Genomic DNA, 21,731 nt, shown 5'->3' on the forward strand with positions numbered 1-21,731 from the left:
AGACAATAAAAGCCTAAGCATTTTACACTGTGGAGACATTTTCTGCAATGAACAAAAGAAGCAGGGGAAAAGCTACCACTGATTAGAGAAGACAAATAGAACACTAGACATAGAAGACACCCGAGACAAACAATTAGCACCCGTGTGACACTCTTACACCAGCTGCACATTTTAAAGTAAGATGCTTTCATCCTACTTCACTTTGTTTGACAAGCCAAATTATACAGAAGATGTTTCGCTTAGACAAGTACACTCCTTCTGCTTGGCTATTAGGATCTGCAATTTATTTTCAGCTCGGGCATTTACTCCATAGGGGGAAATAATTTATGTAGTAAGTCTTTTAAATCCTGAGCCATTAGCAGTGTGTTTATTAGAAGAGACTACCAAGGGGTCTGACTGCTCCATAGACAAGATTTCCAGATGTCTATGAAAATATGCAAATATGAAACAGCTCAGTCACTGTTAACTTTACAGTAGGTTTACTGCTAAAAAGCAGGTTTTTTATTAATTTCCCAGCCATTTTATATTCACATGAGAAGCACCTGTTTGTTTACAGAGTAAGGAAGGGCCTTGTGTGTCAGGAATGACCTGGAAACAAAAAAGGAGACAGCTGTTCAAAGAGCACGCAGAGACAGAAGAAATTATCCCCAAACTTAAAGAAGCTCTATGTTGTTGGACCAAAAAAGTCTCACTACAAAAGAAAACTTATAACTTTCATTAGCATATATCTTCCAAAATCTGCATTTAGTCTCCAAATTATAAATAAGTCATGTTTCACAAGTTTACTTTTTCAATTGGCTGCTTACTACTCATTTAATCATAGAAACAGTATTGAAAAGTTATAAATCACAATATCAAAGAATATAATATTACTACTTGACTGCTGTGACCCTATGGGGCACTGGGTGCAGGAAAGAAGGAGAAAGAAAGTTTCCTTCCTCCTTCTGGGGTGCAGGCCTGGCTGGGGGCAGAATTTTGAAATAGGAAGTGTGCGCCCTTGGCATCCTGCCACCTCATTCACACTTTTACAACTCAAAGCCCTAAACCTTGGCCACCAGGAGTCAGCCTCTGCTCTGTGCACCCAGCTATGGTTCTCCACACAGATCTGACTTTCCTGACTGCTAAGTGTTTCATCCTGTAAATATACTGACCTCACCTCTCTCCTCCCAACACCCCGCACCCCAAGCTCCATCCCTCGGGATAGCTACAGCCAGCAGAGTCAAAATGAAAGCCGTCTTATTATTAATTCATACTAATTGCTAAGAATGCATCACCTTCCAGGAAAAATCCCTTCCAGGGATATTTAATGTTTTAAGAGATGCTAACTCTTAAGCAGAATACATCTGTAACTGAGGTCACTTCCAATGGTATAATAAATGAAGCGAAAAGGCAAAAGAAGTATGGAAAGAGGAAATATGTGGGCAATGCGGCTTTCCCACAGGCTGAAAACCACCTATCCTATACTACCCTTTTAACAACTGCTTTTTCCATTCTTTTTAACCTAAGTTTTCTCTAAAATTTCTAACTTATTCAACAGTGGCTCAAATGTATAACAAAGACAGCACCTACCTTGTAGAGTTGTTGAAAAAAATTAAATAAGATGGCCTACCATTCAACACAATGCCTGACACATGGTAGAGGAGAGCATTAGCTCCAATTCAAGGCATTGCTTCTCGGATTGAATCCAACATCCAATCCCATGACAAGAGAATGCCAGGATTTCCTTTCTCCCTCACAAGATGATGTTCTATGACAGATCATTTCCAAAGAGCATAAGGTTGCTTTCTTTTTTGAGCAAATATTCCCAAAGTAAAAGATACAATCCAGGACACTTTGGAAAAGAACAAACACAGCATGTGAAAAAGGGAAATACAGGGGCACCTACATGGGTGGCTCAGTTGGACGAACATCCGACTACAGCTCAGGTCATGATCTTGCAGTTCGTGAGTTTGAGCTCCACATTGGGCTCGCTGCTGTCAGCACAGAGTCCACTTTGGATCCTCTGTTCCCCAGTCTTTGCCCCTCCCCCGCTTGTGCTCTCCCCAAAATAAATATTTTTAAAAAAGAAAATGGGAAATATGTTTGATATCCCACTAGTTATTAAGTAAATATAAATTAAAATAATGAGACCGCATTTTATAACTACTGCTACTTTTAACAACATATATTCAGGTCAAGGTACGGTAAGCCTTGGCCCCATCACATTTTTGCCTTCACTATAAACTAGTCAACTCTCTTAGAAGGGAACTAGACAAGGGGCGCCAAGGTGGCTCAGTCAGTTGAGCGTCCGCCTTCAGCTCAGGTCATGAACTCACGGCCTGTGGGTTTAAGCCCCATGTCAGGCTCTGTGCTAACAGCTCAGAGCCTGGAACCTGCTTCCGATTTTGTCTCGGTCTCTTTCTGCCCCTCTCCCACTTGTGCTCTCTCTCTCTCTCTCTCTCCCTCTCTCTCTCTCTCTGTCTCTCTCTCTCAAATACAAATAAACATTTAAAAAAATTTTTTAAAGAAGGGAAATAGGCAGTATTCATCAAAGGTACCAAAAAATATAAAAGTTTAAAGCATTTGATGCTGGAAGTACGTTCCTAAAAATCTACCCTGAGGAAATAGTTCAAAAATTGGAACAGACTAAATCCATAAATTTTACTTTAGCATTATTTATAAGAGTTCCTGGGGGAAAAACCAGAAACAACTATGGATTTAACAATATGGCAACAATTAAGTGCATTATGTTAAACCACATTATGAAACGTTATAATCAATGACAATGAAGACTAATAATGGTTTTAAAAAACTAATATTTCTAAAATATTTGCAATAACATACAATATTATAAAATTGGATTAACACACTGATCTAACCTATACTCATATTAGAAAAACTTAGTAGACATCAAGTTCCTTTGATCTCAAGGAACTTGATTAGTAAAACAATGTTGACAGAGAAAAAACAAACAACAGAACATTTCCACACAATTTATTTTTTCTAACACATAATGGACGTAGAGACAGTGGCGCACTGGTCTTTTTAACAACAGATTGGCTCCCTGCCCTCGCATCTGTCAGTTCTATCGCTGGCAGCACTGGATCTGGATCCAATCCTGTCTCTAATCAGAGAGAACGTCTGGGCTCTAACTATCAAGCAGCACAACCTGGTCGACTTCATGTCAGTGCTAATGTGACACTGGGTACTTTGATGCTTTGTTTCCTGGACAAAGTTCCAGCCCACCTTCCTGTAACTAGGACCCTCTCCTAGTGGGCATCAGCAACGTGGCCCTACTTCACTGTGCATGGAGCAGATCTCCTGGAGGCTGAAATGCTGCCCCTGGGTGCCAGCCCAGAAAATAAAGTCTTGTTCCCAGGCTCCCTTCTCCTCTTGTTCTGCAAGGACCTCCTGCCAGGCTCAGCTTCTATTCATCAAATATGCCTATCCTATGGGCAGTTCCTGATTACTCACCTAAGAAATACTTATTGAGCACATAGTCTAGGGTCCAATCACTAGTGTAGGTTCTAGGGCAATGGCAGTGAACAGAATGTACAAATATACCAGCCATCCTGGAGCTTGGATTCTAACAGGTAGTGCTTCCATTTAGTAAGGGCATGTGCAATTTCCATCATCCCAGCACTCCAGCCCTTCAAAGTGGTCTTTGGATCTCAAAGTCTACAGTCTAGAGGCACGTGGGTGACTCGGTAGGTTAAGCATCTGACTCTTGTTTTTGGCTCAGGTTGTGCTCTCACAGTTCGTGAGTTTGAGTCCTGCATCGGGCTCTGTGCTGATAGCGCAGAGCCTGCCTGGGATTCTCTCACTCTCCCTCTCTCTCTGCCCCTCCCTTGTTCTTTTGCTTTCTCTCTCTCCCTCAAAATAAATAAACAAAAAAAAATTTTTTTTAAATAAAAATAAAGTCTAGAGGCACTGGAGGACTCAAGAGCTATAGATTTTAATCCCCATCTGTCACTAAATTCCTATAAAGCCTCAGGGGCAGAATAGAGTTAGCATGAAAAGAATGGAGAATGGAAACCATACCACAGGCTCAAGAGGCAGAGAACTCTGGTCTTGAGTGCTAGCTGTGTGAGCCAAGAAAACCACTTAACCCTTCTGAGCTGCAATTCTCTAAGCTATAAAAAACAATTCTGTGTCCAAGATGTTGTAAAAACTAAATGAGATCAGTACTTTAGCAAAGTGGCTGGAACAGGGAAGGTAGGCAGCCCCTTCTTCCTCAATGAATATTTTATTCTATTTCTGCTACCATTTATCAGAATTAATCCACTTTAATTTCCTCTCCTTAAGTCCTTCCTCTCCAACATCACTACAAATAAAAAAACATGAGTACTAGTCTCTTGACTAACTGATCATGTATTTTACTCCTATTATAGATCAAAATGTCCCCTGTATCTCCCCTGGATTCTCCAGGATTCTTCCTTTCCACAACCTCAGAATTTCATGAATAACCAAAGAACAGACCAACAGACTGTCAGTGATTCCACATCCACCTTCCAAAAACAGAATTTAAACTGGTGGTGAGACTGAGGCATCAATGCACTGTCTAAAGAAGAACACAGGGACCAAAAAGTCCTGTCAGCAGGCTTCAAAAATATTTTTTAAAGAAACAAATAAACAAGAAAGTTTAAGGGGCCAATGTTATCAATAAAGGTGATGAGTCTTAGTATGAGGGACTAGTGACACTTCCGGCTTTTCAAAGGTGCTGCATGGATGTATTTACAACTGTGCATGAGAAATGCCAAACTGTCCCAATAAGTTATCTTCACTGTCTTTCTGTGGCAGTCATTCCTTAGACCAGGGAAAGTAATCCAAATCACTCTCCAGGGTACTATGTTGCTTTATTATACACAACTCCCTCTTCCTCTCCTCCCTCTTGGTCTTTCCCCTCTTCCCCTCTCCCTCTCACCTTTCTGTCTTTGCCCGCTCCTTTTCCATCTTCTTTCTAAATTGATTTCTATTATTCAGAGCCTCTCCACCCCTGCACATTACCAAGTCTATTCCAGTGGAATTTTTTTAAGACCAAAGAGACTGATAATACTTTTTGAAGATTTTTGTTTGTTTGTTTTCACAAATATAACACTTAAACCACATAGACACCCACGCATGTATGCACACAAACACGCACATCCATAACACACTCTTCCTCCTTAGACAAATGACTTTTTCTGTTGCATGTAATTTTTCACCAAAAATTATTTTATATTCTCTCTTTCCAACCATGTCTGTAATCAATATTCATACACTATCATCTCCCAAACTGTCAAAGCCTAGGCTTGACATGAAAGAGAGATCACAGGATAAAATTATTGCTGGAGAATAAAAAGTGAGAAAATATATGATAAGAAAGCACATGTCAAGCAAAAAAAAAATCACATTTAACAGACAATTTAATAACTTTATCTATCTTACTGATTAGCCTCTCCCTGACCCTAACTACAGCTTAATTATAGACTATGTATTTCTCAACGTTCTTTATCAGAGTGCCTTAAATCCTATTCATAACAGCCCAAAACTTTAATTTTTTTAATGTTTATTTATTTTTGAGAGAGAAAGAGAGAGTGCACGCACGCGAGTGAGCAGGGGAGGGGCCCAGAGAGAGGGAGACACAGGATCCGAAGCAGGCTCCAGGCTCTGAGCTGTCAGCACGGAGCCCAATGTGGGGCTTGAACCCACAGACCACGAGATCATGACCTGAGCTGAAGTCAGACGCTCAACTGACTGAGCCACCCAGGCGCTCCAAGACAATCCAAAACGTTAAATACAGGTCCATTATCACCCCCCAAAACTGCAATAAACCCATACAATGGAACACTCAGTATTTATAAAAAGGAACTAACTACTGAAACTTGCAGCAACACAGATAAATCTCACAAATATTATGTCGTGCCAAAGAAGTCAGCCTCAAAAGAATACATTCTGTGTGATTCTATTTATATAAAGTTCAATAACAGGCAAAACTTAGAAATCTTATCAATGGTTGCCTGGAGTCAGGGGTAAGAAATTTATGAAAGAAGCTTGAAATTACAAAGGTTCAATATCCTGATTTGGGTGTATGCATTTGCTAAAACTTAGCAAACTGAACAGTTAAGATGCATGATGTACAAACAATAGCCCACTAGGAAAAAAAAATGAGTGTTTTTAAGCCCACACAAAGATTAACCAGAAGTCAGTGGAAGGCATTTATAAATTATGAAACAAAATTTTTAAATGGAAAATAATAATCCTCTCTGATAGAATCCCAAATAAGAAAATAAACAAAAACATATTAAAATGTATTTACATGACCAAATCTCTATACTAGTATTTGTAAAGTTAATTTAAAACAATAGCTTTTGAATACATGTTAGTGATACAGCTATTTTCTATTTTCACAAAAAAATAAAGTTTTCATAAATTATATATCCTGGGAAAAGGCACATGTACACATGTACACCAGATGATCAGAAGCATATTAATTCTAATGTGACATTGGAATTAAGACTTCGAGGTCCAAAAGGCAGTATTTTTTAAAGCTGGATGTCAATAATGCTAGGATTTACAAAACCTTTGGCTTATTTCAAACCAAATATGCCAGAACCACAGATAATTCAACCACTCTAGGCTCTCACCACCTAAAATGGTTTGAAGAAAGGGACCCTGAACACTGGCAACAACCTGGCACAGATGTACTATGCTTGACGCAGGCTCCAAACCTAAACAACGTGATATAAAGGTCAAAGATCAAGAAAAAAATCCACCTAATAAGGACTTTGATATATATGTAACTTTTCTAACTTTTTTCCCCTGCTCAAATTAGAACACTGCTATAAGATGCTAGGTCATAAACAGGATGGAGTCATTTTTTGCTCATCAAGATAAATTCTTCCTATACACCCCATGAAGCTAATTAAAATATGACTCACAAGATGATTCAACCATGGACATCTTCAAAGATTATATATTTCAATAACATAAAACCACAAGTACCTAATTATTAATATTTCTGGAGTACATAGCTTTTCTCTCAACAGATACTTAAAAAACATTTTAAGTTTGATGTCTATCTAGTTTTATAACATGTTCTTATGATAAAGCTTCTGGATTTTTCTCAAACTAGCTGAACTCCAATGGCTTCTTCTATACTAAATTTTAAATAATAAGCTTTCATTTATTCTATACTCTTAACTTGTACAAAGTAAAACATAATTTAACTGGCATGACTGAAGAACAGATATTCTAGCTGGTCAAGCATTTTCATTAAAATTATGAGGATTACCAAGTTCAGACTTAAAATATAATAAAATACAATTAACATCAAAATTCAATTGTAAATAAATTTAAATTGTCCCATAATTATTTTTTTAAGTTTATTTTATTTTGAGAGAAAGAGACAGAGAGAGAGAGAGCGCACATACATGAGCAAGTTGAAGGCAGAGAGAAGGAAAAAGAAGTCCAAGCAGGCTCCACACTGTCAACCCAGAGCCCGAAAAGGGGTTGATCTCACGAACTGTGAGATCATGACCTGAGCAGAAATCAGGAGTCAGATGCTTAACCTACTGTGCCACCCAGGTGCCCCTACAGTAATTATTAATATAAAAGAAATTCACCACTTGGGGCCTCTGGATAATAATAAAGTAAAATTAAAACTATTCTGGTAAAGTGATAAAATACTAGGTTGAGTTTTCTGGGTATTAGGATGTCAGACAAATTCATTTCAGTGATAGGATTTTCCATTGTTATCCCATAAACAACCACTAATCCTCAAAGTTTGATTCAATACATTTTTATGTTTGGGTTTTTTTTGGGGGGGGGTTTGTTTTGTTTTGTTTTTTACCTTTTAACATGTGTTTTCTAAGCACATCATCTGCCAAACTCTTTTACTCGCAAAGAACTTCCTTTCTATCTCATAAGAAAAAGAGAACATGGGTGGAAAAAACAATAAGGCTTCCATAAACTCTGCTAGGAAAAATATCACTTTTCTTTGAGCCACTGCATGTCAAACCAATAAAAAAGGGTGTTACAAATTATACTGCAATCACCCCAGAGTGCTGCCTCCACACTAACCAAATAAACAAGTCTTGTTGGGTGGAGAGAAATCTATAGCAAATTAAGATTTTTTTTTTTTTGGTCACAAATATATTTCCTGATTCAGAATATAAAAAATGAGGGTAAGGTTACACGAGCCATTTTCTTTAACCCAATGATCCCAAACAATCTCAGTGGGTTCTTCTTCCTCGTGGTCTCAAGACTTTTTATTGCTGCCTCATTTCTTATTTCTGCTCAACATTTATAGAGCACTTCAATATTTTTATAAGCTTTAACTGGTATATTTTATAGCATTTCTGTGAGATGTCAAAGTAGTATTAGCCTTATTTATAATAGCTGAAAAGCAGAAAGGTTAATGTTTTCCTCAAGGCCATTCCTGAAGTCAGTGGTTAAATTCAAGATTTGAACTCTGAATTCTCATACAATAATTAGCCAGAGTCCACTAGCACATGAAAGTTTTCTAGCAGGGAGCAAGTCTAAGGAGGTTGCATATTATTTTCTGAGTTATTCAGTAATAATTTGATTATGTAGTATTATATACTTAATTTTAATGATTTATTAAACTAAAAACATTTACAAAACTGCTCAATAGATGTTTTGTTCACCCTCAAGATAAGCATTCTACTGAACTGCTTTGGTACTTAGGCAACTTCTAATTGTGTGGCTAAGAATGGAAAGTGGTCATTCAATCAAGATAACTAAAAAGCAGACCTGGAATGTGACTATAATTAAGGTTAAAACATAACCAAGTATATAGTTACAGTCTCTGTCAGAAGAAATCATTTTTTTAACGTTTATTTTTGAGAGACCAATAGAGACGGAGCGCCAAGCAGGAGAGGGACAGAGAAAGAAGACACAGTATCCGAAGCAGGCTCCAGGCTTGAGCTGACAGCACAGAACCCGATGCTGGGCTCGAACCCATGAGCCATGAGATCATGACCTGAGCCAAACTCTGACACTTAACAGACTGAGCCACCTAGACTCCCCATGATATTACATAATTTAAATAAACACAAATAATCCAATGAACTGTAAGTGTAAAAGGAGAGCTGTTTCTACGAAAACTAAGTTGACTGCTTTAGAATGACTTGATCAACATGTTACTGCAAAAAAAAAAAAAAAAGGTTTCTCAAATTATACATGGGGGAAGGAAAGAGAAATTGTGTAACTGAAAGGTGACTTTGCACTGAGATTTCAAGTGTCTCAGCTCTTGCTGTACTTTTTTAAAAACTGTAAAATTAGAGTTGATCCATCATTATGATGTCATATGTGTAAAAACACATATGGCTCTCTAAGCAGCTGACCATACTAAGTTTTACAACAAAAGATTGCCATACGATTGTACAGTGGCATATTTTAGGTTAAAATAAAATATCTGGGGTATACATGTATCCTTGTTTGATGATTTCTCCACTTTAACAATATTTTGTTGATCAAGCAGTCAACCACATCAACAGGTCTCCTACGGTGAATGCCCCTCTCTGCGAGGTCTTCTTTTTAGGACCGGCTGGTAAAACGCTATAGAACAACATTCTGTCAGCACTTCTGGTCTGAAACAAACAAAAAAAACTTGCCCTACACCACCAGCAAAATGGACATACTATGTCGAATTTTCTACTGTACTGAGATTGTGTAAAATACTTTGATGTGTTTGTCGCCAAAAGCTAATTTTAAATGTCTCTTGAAAAACTCTCATTTAAATTCTGTTCCTTTTCTAAAAGGATTGGATTTTCTATTTCAAACAATTTCAATTCATGCAAAACATAGAAGTTTCCTGAACTGTTTAAAACCTATCCATTCACAATTATGAGATGCTTAAGTTCTTCTTAAATGACAAAAGTTCTAATGCAGACAGAACTTGTAGATGAACACTCATAATATTAATTCGGGAATAAGAATTTACTTACATTGGCACTGCCTATTAACATCCGTACCTTTGTTTTTCACACTTACATCAAGTGAAAAAGATTCTTAGCTATTTTTACAAGCCAAAACAAATACCCAAAAGCTGAGAAGTCAAAATGTATATAAAACCACAAATTTAGCAATGAAGTAAATGCTTTTAAAAATTCAAGTTGCTTTAGAAGTCTCCAAAAATGCTGATCAACACACAGAATGAAGAAGAGTTAAAAGGTACTTTTATTTATAAACTCTCTAAGCAACTATTAGGTCATGACAACTTAACAGTTGCTGTATGATAATGAACTAATTACTTAACCTTCTTTAGCTTCCTTAATTGCAAAATGGAGTAAAACCTACCTAAAAAGGTGATGAATATCAAATGAGATTTATGGAAAATACCTAGCACATAGTTGAAAATAAACTCACGCGAAAGCCTTTCATTCATATAAATGTATATATTTATATATTTATTATTTTATTTTTATATTTAATATATATTTATATATATTTATTTATATTTAATATATATTATTATTATATTAAATATTATAATTATTATATATATTAAATATATATATATTTTATATATATTAAATATAAAATAAAATTATATATTAAATATAATTATTATATATTATATTAATATATATTATTATATATTTAATATATATTTATTTATATATATATATATATTTATATATATATATATATATATTATTTTTTCCAAGTATTCCTAAGAGTGGGAGAGTGAGGGAGGGAGAAAGACAAAGTACATGAATTCTCTAAAAGTATATGCGTGTATGCAAAACTCTGCGTATAAATGGTTATATGTACTTTACTTGGGAAAAGGTCCATAGTTTTTCATCAGACTCTCAAAGGAATCCACGATAAGCCCCAAATTTAAAAAACTACTTTATAATACCCCTTGGCTTTATTTTCTCTGTTCCCAGATGTATAGTTTATAAAATTTGACTGGAAACTCTAGACACAAGTTAAATCTAAATTACTCAATAGCAGCAACAAAAAAAATGTTCAATTAAAAGCATGGTCATGGTAAGATATATATTCTCCTTTTATTTCTCCTTTAAAAAAATACACAAATTCATTTGGCTCAAATTATTCCCCAACCTTGCCATAAATTAAAACAAATATCTAAACTCAAAGCCAAAGTTAAAAAACCTAAACAAAAAAAAAACCCAACAGCAACAGCAAAAAATCAGGGAAATCATAAACAGCCAGGAATTAAAGTTCTATTACTTAGATAACACTAATTATTATACTGTTTTTGGAGTTAATGCTTCAAATTAATCCATTCCTCATTCTGACTCAGAGTTAACAACCTTTACTTCAAATAGCTGTTATATATTTTTTAAATTTGTGTAATAGGAGACTCACAGAAGGAACCCTAAACTAGGAATCAGGAGAACCAGGGTTATGGTCCTATTCTGTCACGAACTAAGACAGCTGGACCCCAACACTCTATGGCACTATGATTCTACATCAAAACATGCAATCCCAAAGTAAAAGGCTAAGATACCTGCTATCCTAAAATTGTATTTTATTATTACTAAAACAGAAACATGGTAAAAGAGAGGTGACCTGACAAGAGATTTGATTCTATTTTAAATTTTTTTTTTTTTTCAACGTTTATTTATTTTTGGGACCGAGAGAGACAGAGCATGAACGGGGGAGGGGCAGAGAGAGAGGGAGACACAGAATCGGAAACAGGCTCCAGGCTCCGAGCCATCAGCCCAGAGCCCAACGCGGGGCTCGAACTCACGGATCGCGAGATCGTGACCTGGCTGAAGTCGGGCGCTTAACCGACTGCGCCACCCAGGCGCCCCAAGAGATTTGATTCTAGGTGTAATGAGAAAATATACCTACAACAACAAATTTTTGAATTACAGGAAGTTCTATCCCCACAGTCAGTTCTCTCAAAAGAGATAGGGTCAGGGTGGGCGTCCAGCTGGCGCCACTTTAAACTTTAGCTTAACATTAATAAGAACACCAGATACCTCCACCCTAACACTCCTTTCCCTAAGGTGAACAGCACTTATAAGAAAGATCTAACAAAGTACAGACAGGCAAAAATACAAAAACAGTGGAGACAGCAGTTTGGTGTATCTTGATAGGTAAACTCTTACTTTGTATTTCACCGAAAAATTACGGAAAAGGCAACTTGTTTTAATCAATTTTATTTCCAAACTGCCTTTTCTAAAGTAAGTATTTTTCGACGGACAAAAATAAGGCTTTGCACACTAAGGTACCCCTATGTTCTCTTCCCTCGTCCCCCCAAAATAAAAACTCCATGAATATTAAGCATTTGACAAGTCTGCCAAATACACCTCTTTGAATGTATTCCTGTAGGAGCTGAACACATACACAAAAGGCAAATCAGCATGGCAAGAGGTTTTCTGAAAGGCTGCGATGACTAATATTTCAGGACTGGAACGTGATAGTTATTAAAAGAAACACGAGAGGCGAGGCGTTCTCCCAGTTCCGCATAGGCCCATGTCTCCACTGCAAGAACTACTACAAACAGCATTCAGTGCTGAATTCACACAGTCTATTGTCTCAGGCCTAAATCATCTTTTGCAAATTTCCCTCATGTCACATATTACGTGAATCAAAGAAACCAATCAGCAATTCATTTGTTGAAGGTCAGATAAAGGGCACAATAAGGCCCATGCACTCAAATGAATTTAAAAAGGGAGGAAAAAGAAAACCAAGATAACTTCTTGTTGAAAATGATGCCCTAGAATCCAGCAGACAGAACCATACAGAAAAAATTAGATTGAGATCATATGGTGGTAGTTACCTCCTGACATGTACCAAACACCGTCCTCCAGGTTAAAACAAAAGTTCACCTAGCAGGTGGTTCACACCTTTATACATGACTTGAATATCAACCAAGGTTTTTTCAAATGCCTTCCGTCATGAACTGGATTGCCAAGCAAAGGCAAATGAGGCCACCCATGAAAGACCACCAGAAGGCCTCACCACTGCCAATATTTCAGATTTAATAAGAGCATTCTTAGCAAGTTCATGTCCAAAGATTTCAGTCTCCAAATTCAAATATTTTGCGTCCTAGTTCAACTAATTACAAAAGCATTAAAAGACTGAGCTCAGACTTTCCTATTCGAGTAAGTAGAATTTACAGACCACTTCTTAAGAAATAGTCCTAATTTGGGACTCCTGGGTGGCTCAGTCGGTTAGGCCTCCAACTTTGGCTCAGGTCATGATTTCACGGTTCGTGAGTTCAAGCCCCACATCGGGCTCTGTGCTGACAGCTCAGAGCCTGGAGCCTGCTTCGGATTCTGTGTCTCCCTCTCTCTGTTCCTCCCCCGCTTGCACTGACTCTCTCTCTCTCTCTCTCTCAAAAATAAAGATTAAAAAAAAAGAAAAGAAATAGTCCTAACTCTTTTTTGTTGTCCTCAAGACACACTTTACCTGTTGGAAGGAGTGTAAATAAATATAAACTTTCAGATGGCAGTTTGGCATGCCTATCAAAAATTAAAACATGCATGTACCTTTTGATCCACCAATTACATTTGAGAAGTCTATTATATGACATTTTGGATGCAAATATAAAAATGTTCATTCAATGCAGTATTTTTATAAAGGTAGGAAAATCATATATGCTGATTAACATATGGGATGCCATTCAAAAGAACGGGTTAGACCCACATGTATTGATGTGTAAAGAACTTCAAGAAACTTTGTACAGTGAGAAAAGCAAGTTTCAGAAGAATTGTGCATGTGTGTGAATGCATGTATATATAAAACTGCACAAAAAATGGTCTGAAAGAATTCACACCAAGCAGGTAACAGAAGCTACCCTCTGGGAAGGAGAGTGGATCGATGTCTGTGGGCTGGGGTGGGCGAAAAAGGAAGGGCAGTTTAAAATTGGGACCTCCACTTTCTGTGCTTTATGCACCTGTATTATTCACTTACATCATAGATTACAAAACATTTATTCTTTACAGAAAGCGAGAAAATGCAATGTCAAATTTTAGCTAAGCTCTAGAATCACTTATATGCTGCAACAGGAAAAGAAGTAAAGACCGCTGATAGTCAAAAACATCCCTGTAGATTTGAACCTCAAGGGAACAGAGAAATGTAGGCAGCATCAGTCAGTAGTTACAAACGAATATGACAGCATTTTCACAAACAAGCATCACTCAGAGAACTAAAAGATTACAACTTTAAGATTATAAAGGACACTGAAATCAGAAACATTACTCAAAAGATATAATCATTCCAAATGTCTCCTGGAAATTCAGTTTTAACAATGAATTCTATTACTTTGGTACAAAAAGTATACTGTGGGTATGCTCTTTTGACTTAAAAATCTGGCATATACAAAGAGCTAAATGGTATGGGGTGTTTATTCTTACCTGTACATTTTCTTCTGTAACCTGAATTTCTGCAGTGTAAACATAATCAATTAGCATCCTCAGGGTCCAGCCATCTACCTCTTTTATTCGAACTCTCTTTGCTCGGCTCTCACTCATTTCACCTAAAACACAAAAGAGTGAGAGTAACGCTACAGCAAGACACTCTGTGAAAATACCAATGCCAAGACAGATTCATCTATTTTCTTGCCACTCATTGTATTTTGGAGGCAACACAATCCGCCGCTTCTTGCAGACCTGCAACATTTCATCACCTCCCCTGAAAGCTTACCTGAGCAAACCATAATATGTACTTTCATTACCCACTTACACCTGAAAATCACATCACCGCACTGAGTGTGCCACGTGTCCAACTATAATACCTGTGACATTGTAAGTTCAGTATCTGATGCTTTCCATGGTTTTTCTGGTCCGTGCTTTTTTTTTTTTTTTTTTTTTTTTTTTGTAAGAGAGAGAGAGAGGAGAGAGGAGAGAGGAGCAGAGGGGCAGAAGGAGAGAAAGAGAGAATCCCAAGCAGGCTCTGCTGACACAGGGCTCAATCCCATGACCCCAGGATCATGACCTGAACCAAAATCAAGATGCAGAAGTTCAACAGACTGAGGCACCCAGGTGCCTCTGATCCATGCTTCTGAGCATCTTGTTTTCTTTTTGGATTTCCACTCGTGACTAGAAGAGTCACAATGTTACCTTTTGGCTAACAGCAACCAGTACTTGCTAAAAAGGACTCACTGGCCTAGCAGCATTCATTCAACAAGCACAGCAGTGCTGGTCATGGGCATGAGTGGCCTGGACACAGGCTCTGCCCTGGGGGATGACACAACCTTCATGCAGGAAACAAGTAGAACACACATTACAGAAGATGCTGAGGGAAGACAAGACAGAAGAGGGATCATAAAAAGGTTCGTCAATGGCAAGGGCTTGTTATACGGATCTTCTAGCCCAAGTTCTCATCCGGTTTGTCATCTACAGTAACTTTGCCCACAAATGGTAAGTCATTTCCATACCAACATTTTATTACTAAAGCCAGACATTCTTCTACGTCACTGCCTGCTAGAAAGTGCTATACAACCTCTCTCTTTTACTCACTGAACTAATTAAGCATTCAAGGATCATAAATAAGATCCTCTCGGGGCGACTGGGTGGCGCAGTCGGTTAAGCGTCCGAGTTCAGCCAGGTCACGATCTCGCGGTCCGTGAGTTCGAGCCCCGCCTCAGGCTCTGGGCTGATGGCTCAGAGCCTGGAGCCTGTTTCCGATTCTGTGTCTCCCTCTCTCTCTGCCCCTCCCCCGTTCATGCTCTGTCTCTCTCTGTCCCAAAAATAAATAAACGTTGAAAAAAAAAATTTATAAATAAAATCCTCTCTTGTGGAAAGAAACAGGAAAGCAGAAAAGAGACGGGAATGTAGGGAGAGAAAGCAGCAGGTTTGAGCACACATGTGTGGACAAGTGAAAATGACCCAAGACATAGGGAAACACAAACTTTCGAATGGAGGAGAAAGAAAACTTCAATCAAAAATGACAAGGGCAGAAAAAAAAAAATGACAGAGGCAGTTTAAAAATTATGATGAGTGCTATAAGACACCTTAAAGAAAAGGTTTGGTTCTAGAATTCACGAGGCTTCAAAGATCAAAGAAGCATGAAAACGATGCTGCCACCCCTCACCTTCACCTTAATCCAGCATCTCCTGTTAGAAAAACAACATAATTAAGCCTCAGGATTTCTTGAAAGTTCATTTCTTTTTTAGACACAGTACACTGTCAGTGACCATAAGCTATCAGAAAAGCCTATGGGAATCAATAATTACACCAAATTCCTTCGTAAACACAAACGCTGGGAGGAAAGAAATAATAATGATGTACATTTAACTGCGTGCTTCCCTGGAGATTATTTCTGACAAGATCTCAGAAAGAAGCTGTTTTCCTAAGAGCTAAAATATCTCAAAACTATCCTGCCACTTCCCAGGGGAGGAAACATCCATCTGTATTACAAGGGAAGGGAGCTGGTTAATGAGAAAGAGGTATATATGCCTATACAGCAGAAGACAAGGATTGGGTTACGAGTCTGCTGCCCAAGCACGTTTTTCCCTCTAAAAAAAGGGAGGAAAAAAGAAGGGCTGAGAAATACAGAAATATAATTCTTCATCTGCATATAAGGCACGTTCCTCTATCCTACTCTCTCTGGATCTTGTAGACAGATGGGATTTGTATTATCTGGAAGCTCTTTGGTGCCAAAAGTAAAGACACTTGGGTAATTCTCACTTGGACTTTAGACAAAAGCCACACCTAATTCATCTATAAGGCTCAAGCGATGCATAAAACCCCACAGGGCCTGGGGCCACACGAATATAAAACCATGCACTTAGTTCTCAAGGTTTGAATTCACCTCTTAGGACTTAGGCATGACTTAGCTTAGACACAAACACGTCTGACTTTAATTTATAAGTATATGACTGCCAAGCAATTTTTAATATCATCATTTCTAAAGTATTACTAGAAGACATACTTTGCTAATTCATACATTCCAAGATCATTTTTAATATGAATTCTTTCCCCAGAAAATTGCATCTGCTTCCAACAAATTCAATCTCTATCATACGCTGCTTTAGAAATGTTTTAATCTTTGTTTCATGTTAACCTGTGAAAGAGTATCAAAACAAATAGCTTGTCACAGATTGCATTAATAGCTTAAGAATTCCAGTAAATACTGAGAATTAATACTAAAGACATACTAAAGACAGTTGTAAAAGCTTTAGATTTAGAGTAAAAGTAGATTTAGATCTAATTCTAGTTTTTATATACCACCTGAGTTACTGCTCTTTGCTGTTTATAGAGAAAACCTTTAAGTAGTATAGTTTGTGACATTTACTTTTGACAAGGCATTAAAAAAACATATCCAATGTAGTCAGGTGTCCCACTCTTGATTTTAGCTCAGGTCATGGTCTTGTGGTTTGTGAGATTGAACCCTGCGTAGGACTTCATGCTGACAGTGCAGAGTCTACTTGGGATTCTCTCTCCCTCTCTCACTGCCCCTCCCTCCCTCCCTCCCTCCCTCCCTCCCTCCCTCTCTCAAAATAAATGAATAAACATTTAAAAATTAAAGAAATAGGGGTGCCTGGGTGGCTCAGTTGGTTAAACATCCGACTTTGACTCAGGTCATGATCTCACAGCTCATGGGTTCAAGCCCTGTGTCAGGCTCTGGGCTGACAGCTCAGAGCCTGGATCCTGCTTTGGATTCTGTGTTTCCAGCTCTCTCTGTCCCTCCCCACTCATGCTCTGTCTCTCTCTCATAAATAAATAAACATTAAAAAAGTTTTTTAATAAAATAGAATAATTAAAAAATATCCAATGATACTGTACAGAGTTTACCTGGTATCGTTTTTAACTTCACAGAGTCTCTCTCCAAATTAGAGTGTTATGCTTCTGTATTTCGATCATGTAGACCTCTGAAGCTCTATGTGGATATCCACACAGACATCATCACTAAAATTCTGAGAGTCACTTTTGACTCTCCCCTCTTCCTTACCCACCCACGCCATCATTCACTAAAACCTACAGAATTAAGCTCAGGGAGATCTCAAATCAAATACACCCCCCCTCATCCCTTCCACCACTATGTCACCAGGGTCCCTGCTAACACCACCACAGCAACTTCCTAATTGCTTCCCAACCCCCAGGAGGACTCCACAGATCTAACCATGGCACTCAAAAGCCATGAGCTGCTCTTAGTCCAGGTGTGTGAACCCCTTCCACATCCCATCCCTGCTTAGCTATCCAGCTTCCTCTCTTCCTCTCCCACTTCTAGCCTTAAAATGTATCAGGAAGGAACTTCCCATAGTTCACATACAGCGAACAATATCCTGCTTTAATGCCTTTGTTGAGTTTTCTCTTTCTCTGCCCATGCTTCCATTTACCAGGCTAATCTCCATTCTTCAAGATTCAGCTGGACCCTCTGCAAATAGGCTTACCTGTTAATGAGCCAAGGCTGGTTAGGCTCCCAACCTGGGTACACTTGGGTACCTACTGCAAATGCACTCTGTTATACTATACCTAGCTCTCCCCACCTAGATCTTGAACTCCCTGAGAGTGAGATGTCTTTCTCATCTTGTCTCTGTATCCCACAATGACTGACCTATTGTAGATACTCAATAAATTCTGGTTGGATAAATGAATGACTAAAAAAATAAAAAGTAAAGTGTAACAATTTAAAATGTAGGATCTTTACTCAACATAATTAACATGTGAATTAATCTCAAGCATGGGTATTCTAGCTATGAAGGATTTCAGTCAATATTCATTGAATATCCACTATACATCCCAGGCCAAGCTACGCCCTTCTCTACTTTTTTTCTTTTAATTTTTTTATTGTTTATTTATTTTTGAAAGACAGAGAGATGGAGCTTGAGTGGGGGAGGGGCAGAGAGAGACAGAGAGAGAGAGACACAGAATCTGAAGCAGGCTCCAGGTTTTGAGCTGTCAGCACAGAGCCCAACGCAGGCTTGAACCCATGGACTGCTGAGATCATGACATGAGCTGTAGTGGGATGCTTAATCTACTGAGCCACCCACATGCCCCTCATCTCTACTTTCTTTGAGAAAAAAATGAAGTCCTCCAAATTGTAAAAGTTTATGGACATATCTCTGAATAGAAACATTTCCATCTCAAGGACCTTTAATTAAGACTCCAGAAATCCAGCGCAAACTGGTAACTTTATTTATCCATTCTAAAGTTCTAAAAAGTGAATAGGTTGAGACGGCAAACCCTAAGATCTGTTTCAATACAAAAATCCTATGATTCTAACTTCAGTTACTGTTCAGCATATAAAAATATTTCGAAAAAAAACCATAAAAACAAAGAATCTTTACTGTGCTGAAACCTTAAGAAGTGAATGACAAATTTATAGCTACATTTAATAAATAAATTTTATTCCATTACTTTCAAGTTCACATGTATTCTAATCATTATTCTAATCATGTATTTGCCATTAGTCCTGGGTTACAAAGAAGCTACTGACACACAGGTATTTTCATTCTGGCAACCTGTCCTGGATGCCCCTGCCAGTCATTCCCTATGATGGTCATGGTGCATAACTCCCCAATTCTACCAATAATAAGAGGCAAACATGGTAACTGCATTCCCCTGCCAGTTTTGGTCTAGTTTGAGTAACTTCTGGGAAAGTTCTACTAGACCCTAAAGGGGAGAAAAAAAGAAAAAGCAATCCCTCTCCTTCCTTGAGATGTTGGGTTCACTCTGATAGGCATCTTGCATTCATGAGGGGTAGCAACCTTGGTATAAAATTTTTACTGAGGCTAGCAGACAGAGAGACAGAAGAAAGCAGACCCTTCATGAAATCTTTCAGCTGCAGATCTGACCATGCCTGGTGTCCAGCCTACTTTCCAGTTATGAGAGAAGAGATTTCCTTACTATTTAAACCAGTTTAAGTACAGTTTCTGTTATATGCAGACTAAAGCATCCTAACTTAGGCTCTTAATACACAAGACCCTATTTAATTCTCTTCACAGCAGTCAATAATATCAGAAATTATCTTTTCTTTGCATTTACTCTGTCTAGCCTTTCTTCCTCTTCCAATGACAATTGTGAGAACAGGGACCTGTCTTATTCATTTCTAACGTCCCCAAACCTAGGATAATGCCTAGCACATAGAAGATGCTGAACAAATATTTCTTGACGAACGAAAGCATGAATCTTAGACAAATATAACCATACATACAACTTTTTAAAACTCTCACTTCTTGGGGAGAGAAAAGCCATGGAGGGTAGGGAGCTGTTTTTGCAGAGAGAGGACAGACAAAGGGGGAGAGGGAGGACAGAGAAAGGGGAAGAATGCAGGAAAAACGCTTCCCCTATAGTAGCTGGAGAGAAAGAGTGAAAAATGCTCATGGGGAAATGAACAAGAAATCTGTTCTCCAAAACTATTGATGGGAAGAAAGGCGAGGGTTTCAATACCACCAGGATTCTATAAACCGTGAAATGCAGAGTCTCAAGTTTCAGAGCTCAGTGCCTGGCAGTGCTCTGGTGAGGAAGCAGGACTAATCCTCAGGAGCAGGCAACAGGATGTGAAAGGTCCATGTGCCACATAGGAAGAAGTGGTTCCCCTGTTTGGAGAGCATTTGGTAGAGATCATACAGCCTCCCCACAGGCAAAGGTCCCAGCAGACCCTGGAGAGCAGCCGTGTTTGCTGACAAACATATTGGGACAAAGACACCAGAGTGTGGTGAAACCAAGTGCTGGCTGTGTGTTGTGATTTGCCAAAATCTCTGAACCTCTGCCGCTGCACGATCACACCAACCTTTTCAGAGGCAAGCCAGCACTTGGCCATTGCTCACTGAGACCCTCCCTCAGGGAGTCAGGACAGGACTAAGCCACAGGGGTCTCTGAAGTGTGAGGTTTTGAAACACAACCCAATCTGAGATAAAACCCTGGAGGGAGATGCCACCTGGCAGGCTGACAGTTTGGACATGGACAGAAGCTTGACACAAAGGAGGGGTGCTTGATCGCGGGTAGGCAAGAGCACAAAGTTCCTGTGACAGAGACTAGGGAGCTGGGTGAGGCCATTTCCACCTCTCCCGCGCACCCATAAACTCACCACACTGACCCACCCCAGTAAGCTAAGCAGTGCCACCTTGTGGGGAACGAGGCCATTACACCAAGCCCCACCCAACTGTGCCCTCCAAGCACACCCCTAGAAGACCAGGACAAGTCCCTCCACCTGCATAGTGTACAGACTATAGAGGACTTCATAGTTTCAGTTCTAGGGAAAACTGGATATAACTTCATTTGGGTTTCATTCTGTTTCCTGGTTCATTTATTTGTTCATTTTTTTTTTCTTTTTGCTTCTGTTTTTGTTTAACTTGGTTTTGTTGGTTTTCTGTTTCTTTTCTTTTCCTTCTCCTGGATACAAAAAGAGAAAAATTTATTCTTCTTTTCTTTTTGTTTTTTTTCCATTTTTATAAAATCTTTTTTACTTTATTGTTTTAAATTTTTTATTCTACCTAATTTTCTGTATTTCATTTTACTCTATTTTATTACGTAATTCTTTTAATTTTCTAATTTTTCTCACCTTTTTTTCCCTTTTCTTTCTTTTCTTTCCCTTTTTGTCTATTCTATCAAGCTTCTTTCAGCAAGCAGACCAAACTAGGATCTAGCTTCCTCTATTTGATTCTTTTGCTTCTAATTTTTTAATTTTAATTTTTTATTTTATTAATTTTTTTCTTCCGCCAAAATGACAAAATGAAAGAATTCATCCCAAAGAAAGAACAGAAAGAAATGACAGCTAGGGGCTTAATCAACACAGATATAAGCAAGATGTCTGAACTAGAGTTTAGAACCACCATAATAAGAATACTAGCTGGGGTTGAAAAAAGTATAGATTCCCTT

At 38.3% G+C, this 21,731-nt stretch overlaps 1 protein-coding gene across 4 annotated transcripts in view; it reads right to left on the reverse strand.

Annotated features, from left to right (window-relative positions):
- KLHL2 (kelch like family member 2) overlaps positions 1–21,731 on the reverse strand; it is a 119,392-nt gene that overhangs the window by 55,162 nt on the left and 42,499 nt on the right. For 3 of the 4 annotated variants that reach the window (XM_045463800.1, XM_045463785.1, XM_045463793.1), the window contains exon 4: positions 14,322–14,443. The exons of the other annotated variant lie outside the window; for it this stretch is intronic. In XM_045463800.1, the coding sequence (XP_045319756.1) occupies positions 14,322–14,443 (122 nt within the window). The remainder of the gene's footprint in view (positions 1–14,321; positions 14,444–21,731) is intronic. 4 annotated transcript variants of the gene reach the window in all.

This window comes from Leopardus geoffroyi, chromosome B1 (assembly GCF_018350155.1).
Source record: "Leopardus geoffroyi isolate Oge1 chromosome B1, O.geoffroyi_Oge1_pat1.0, whole genome shotgun sequence".
NCBI classification, from domain to species: Eukaryota; Metazoa; Chordata; class Mammalia; order Carnivora; family Felidae; genus Leopardus; species Leopardus geoffroyi.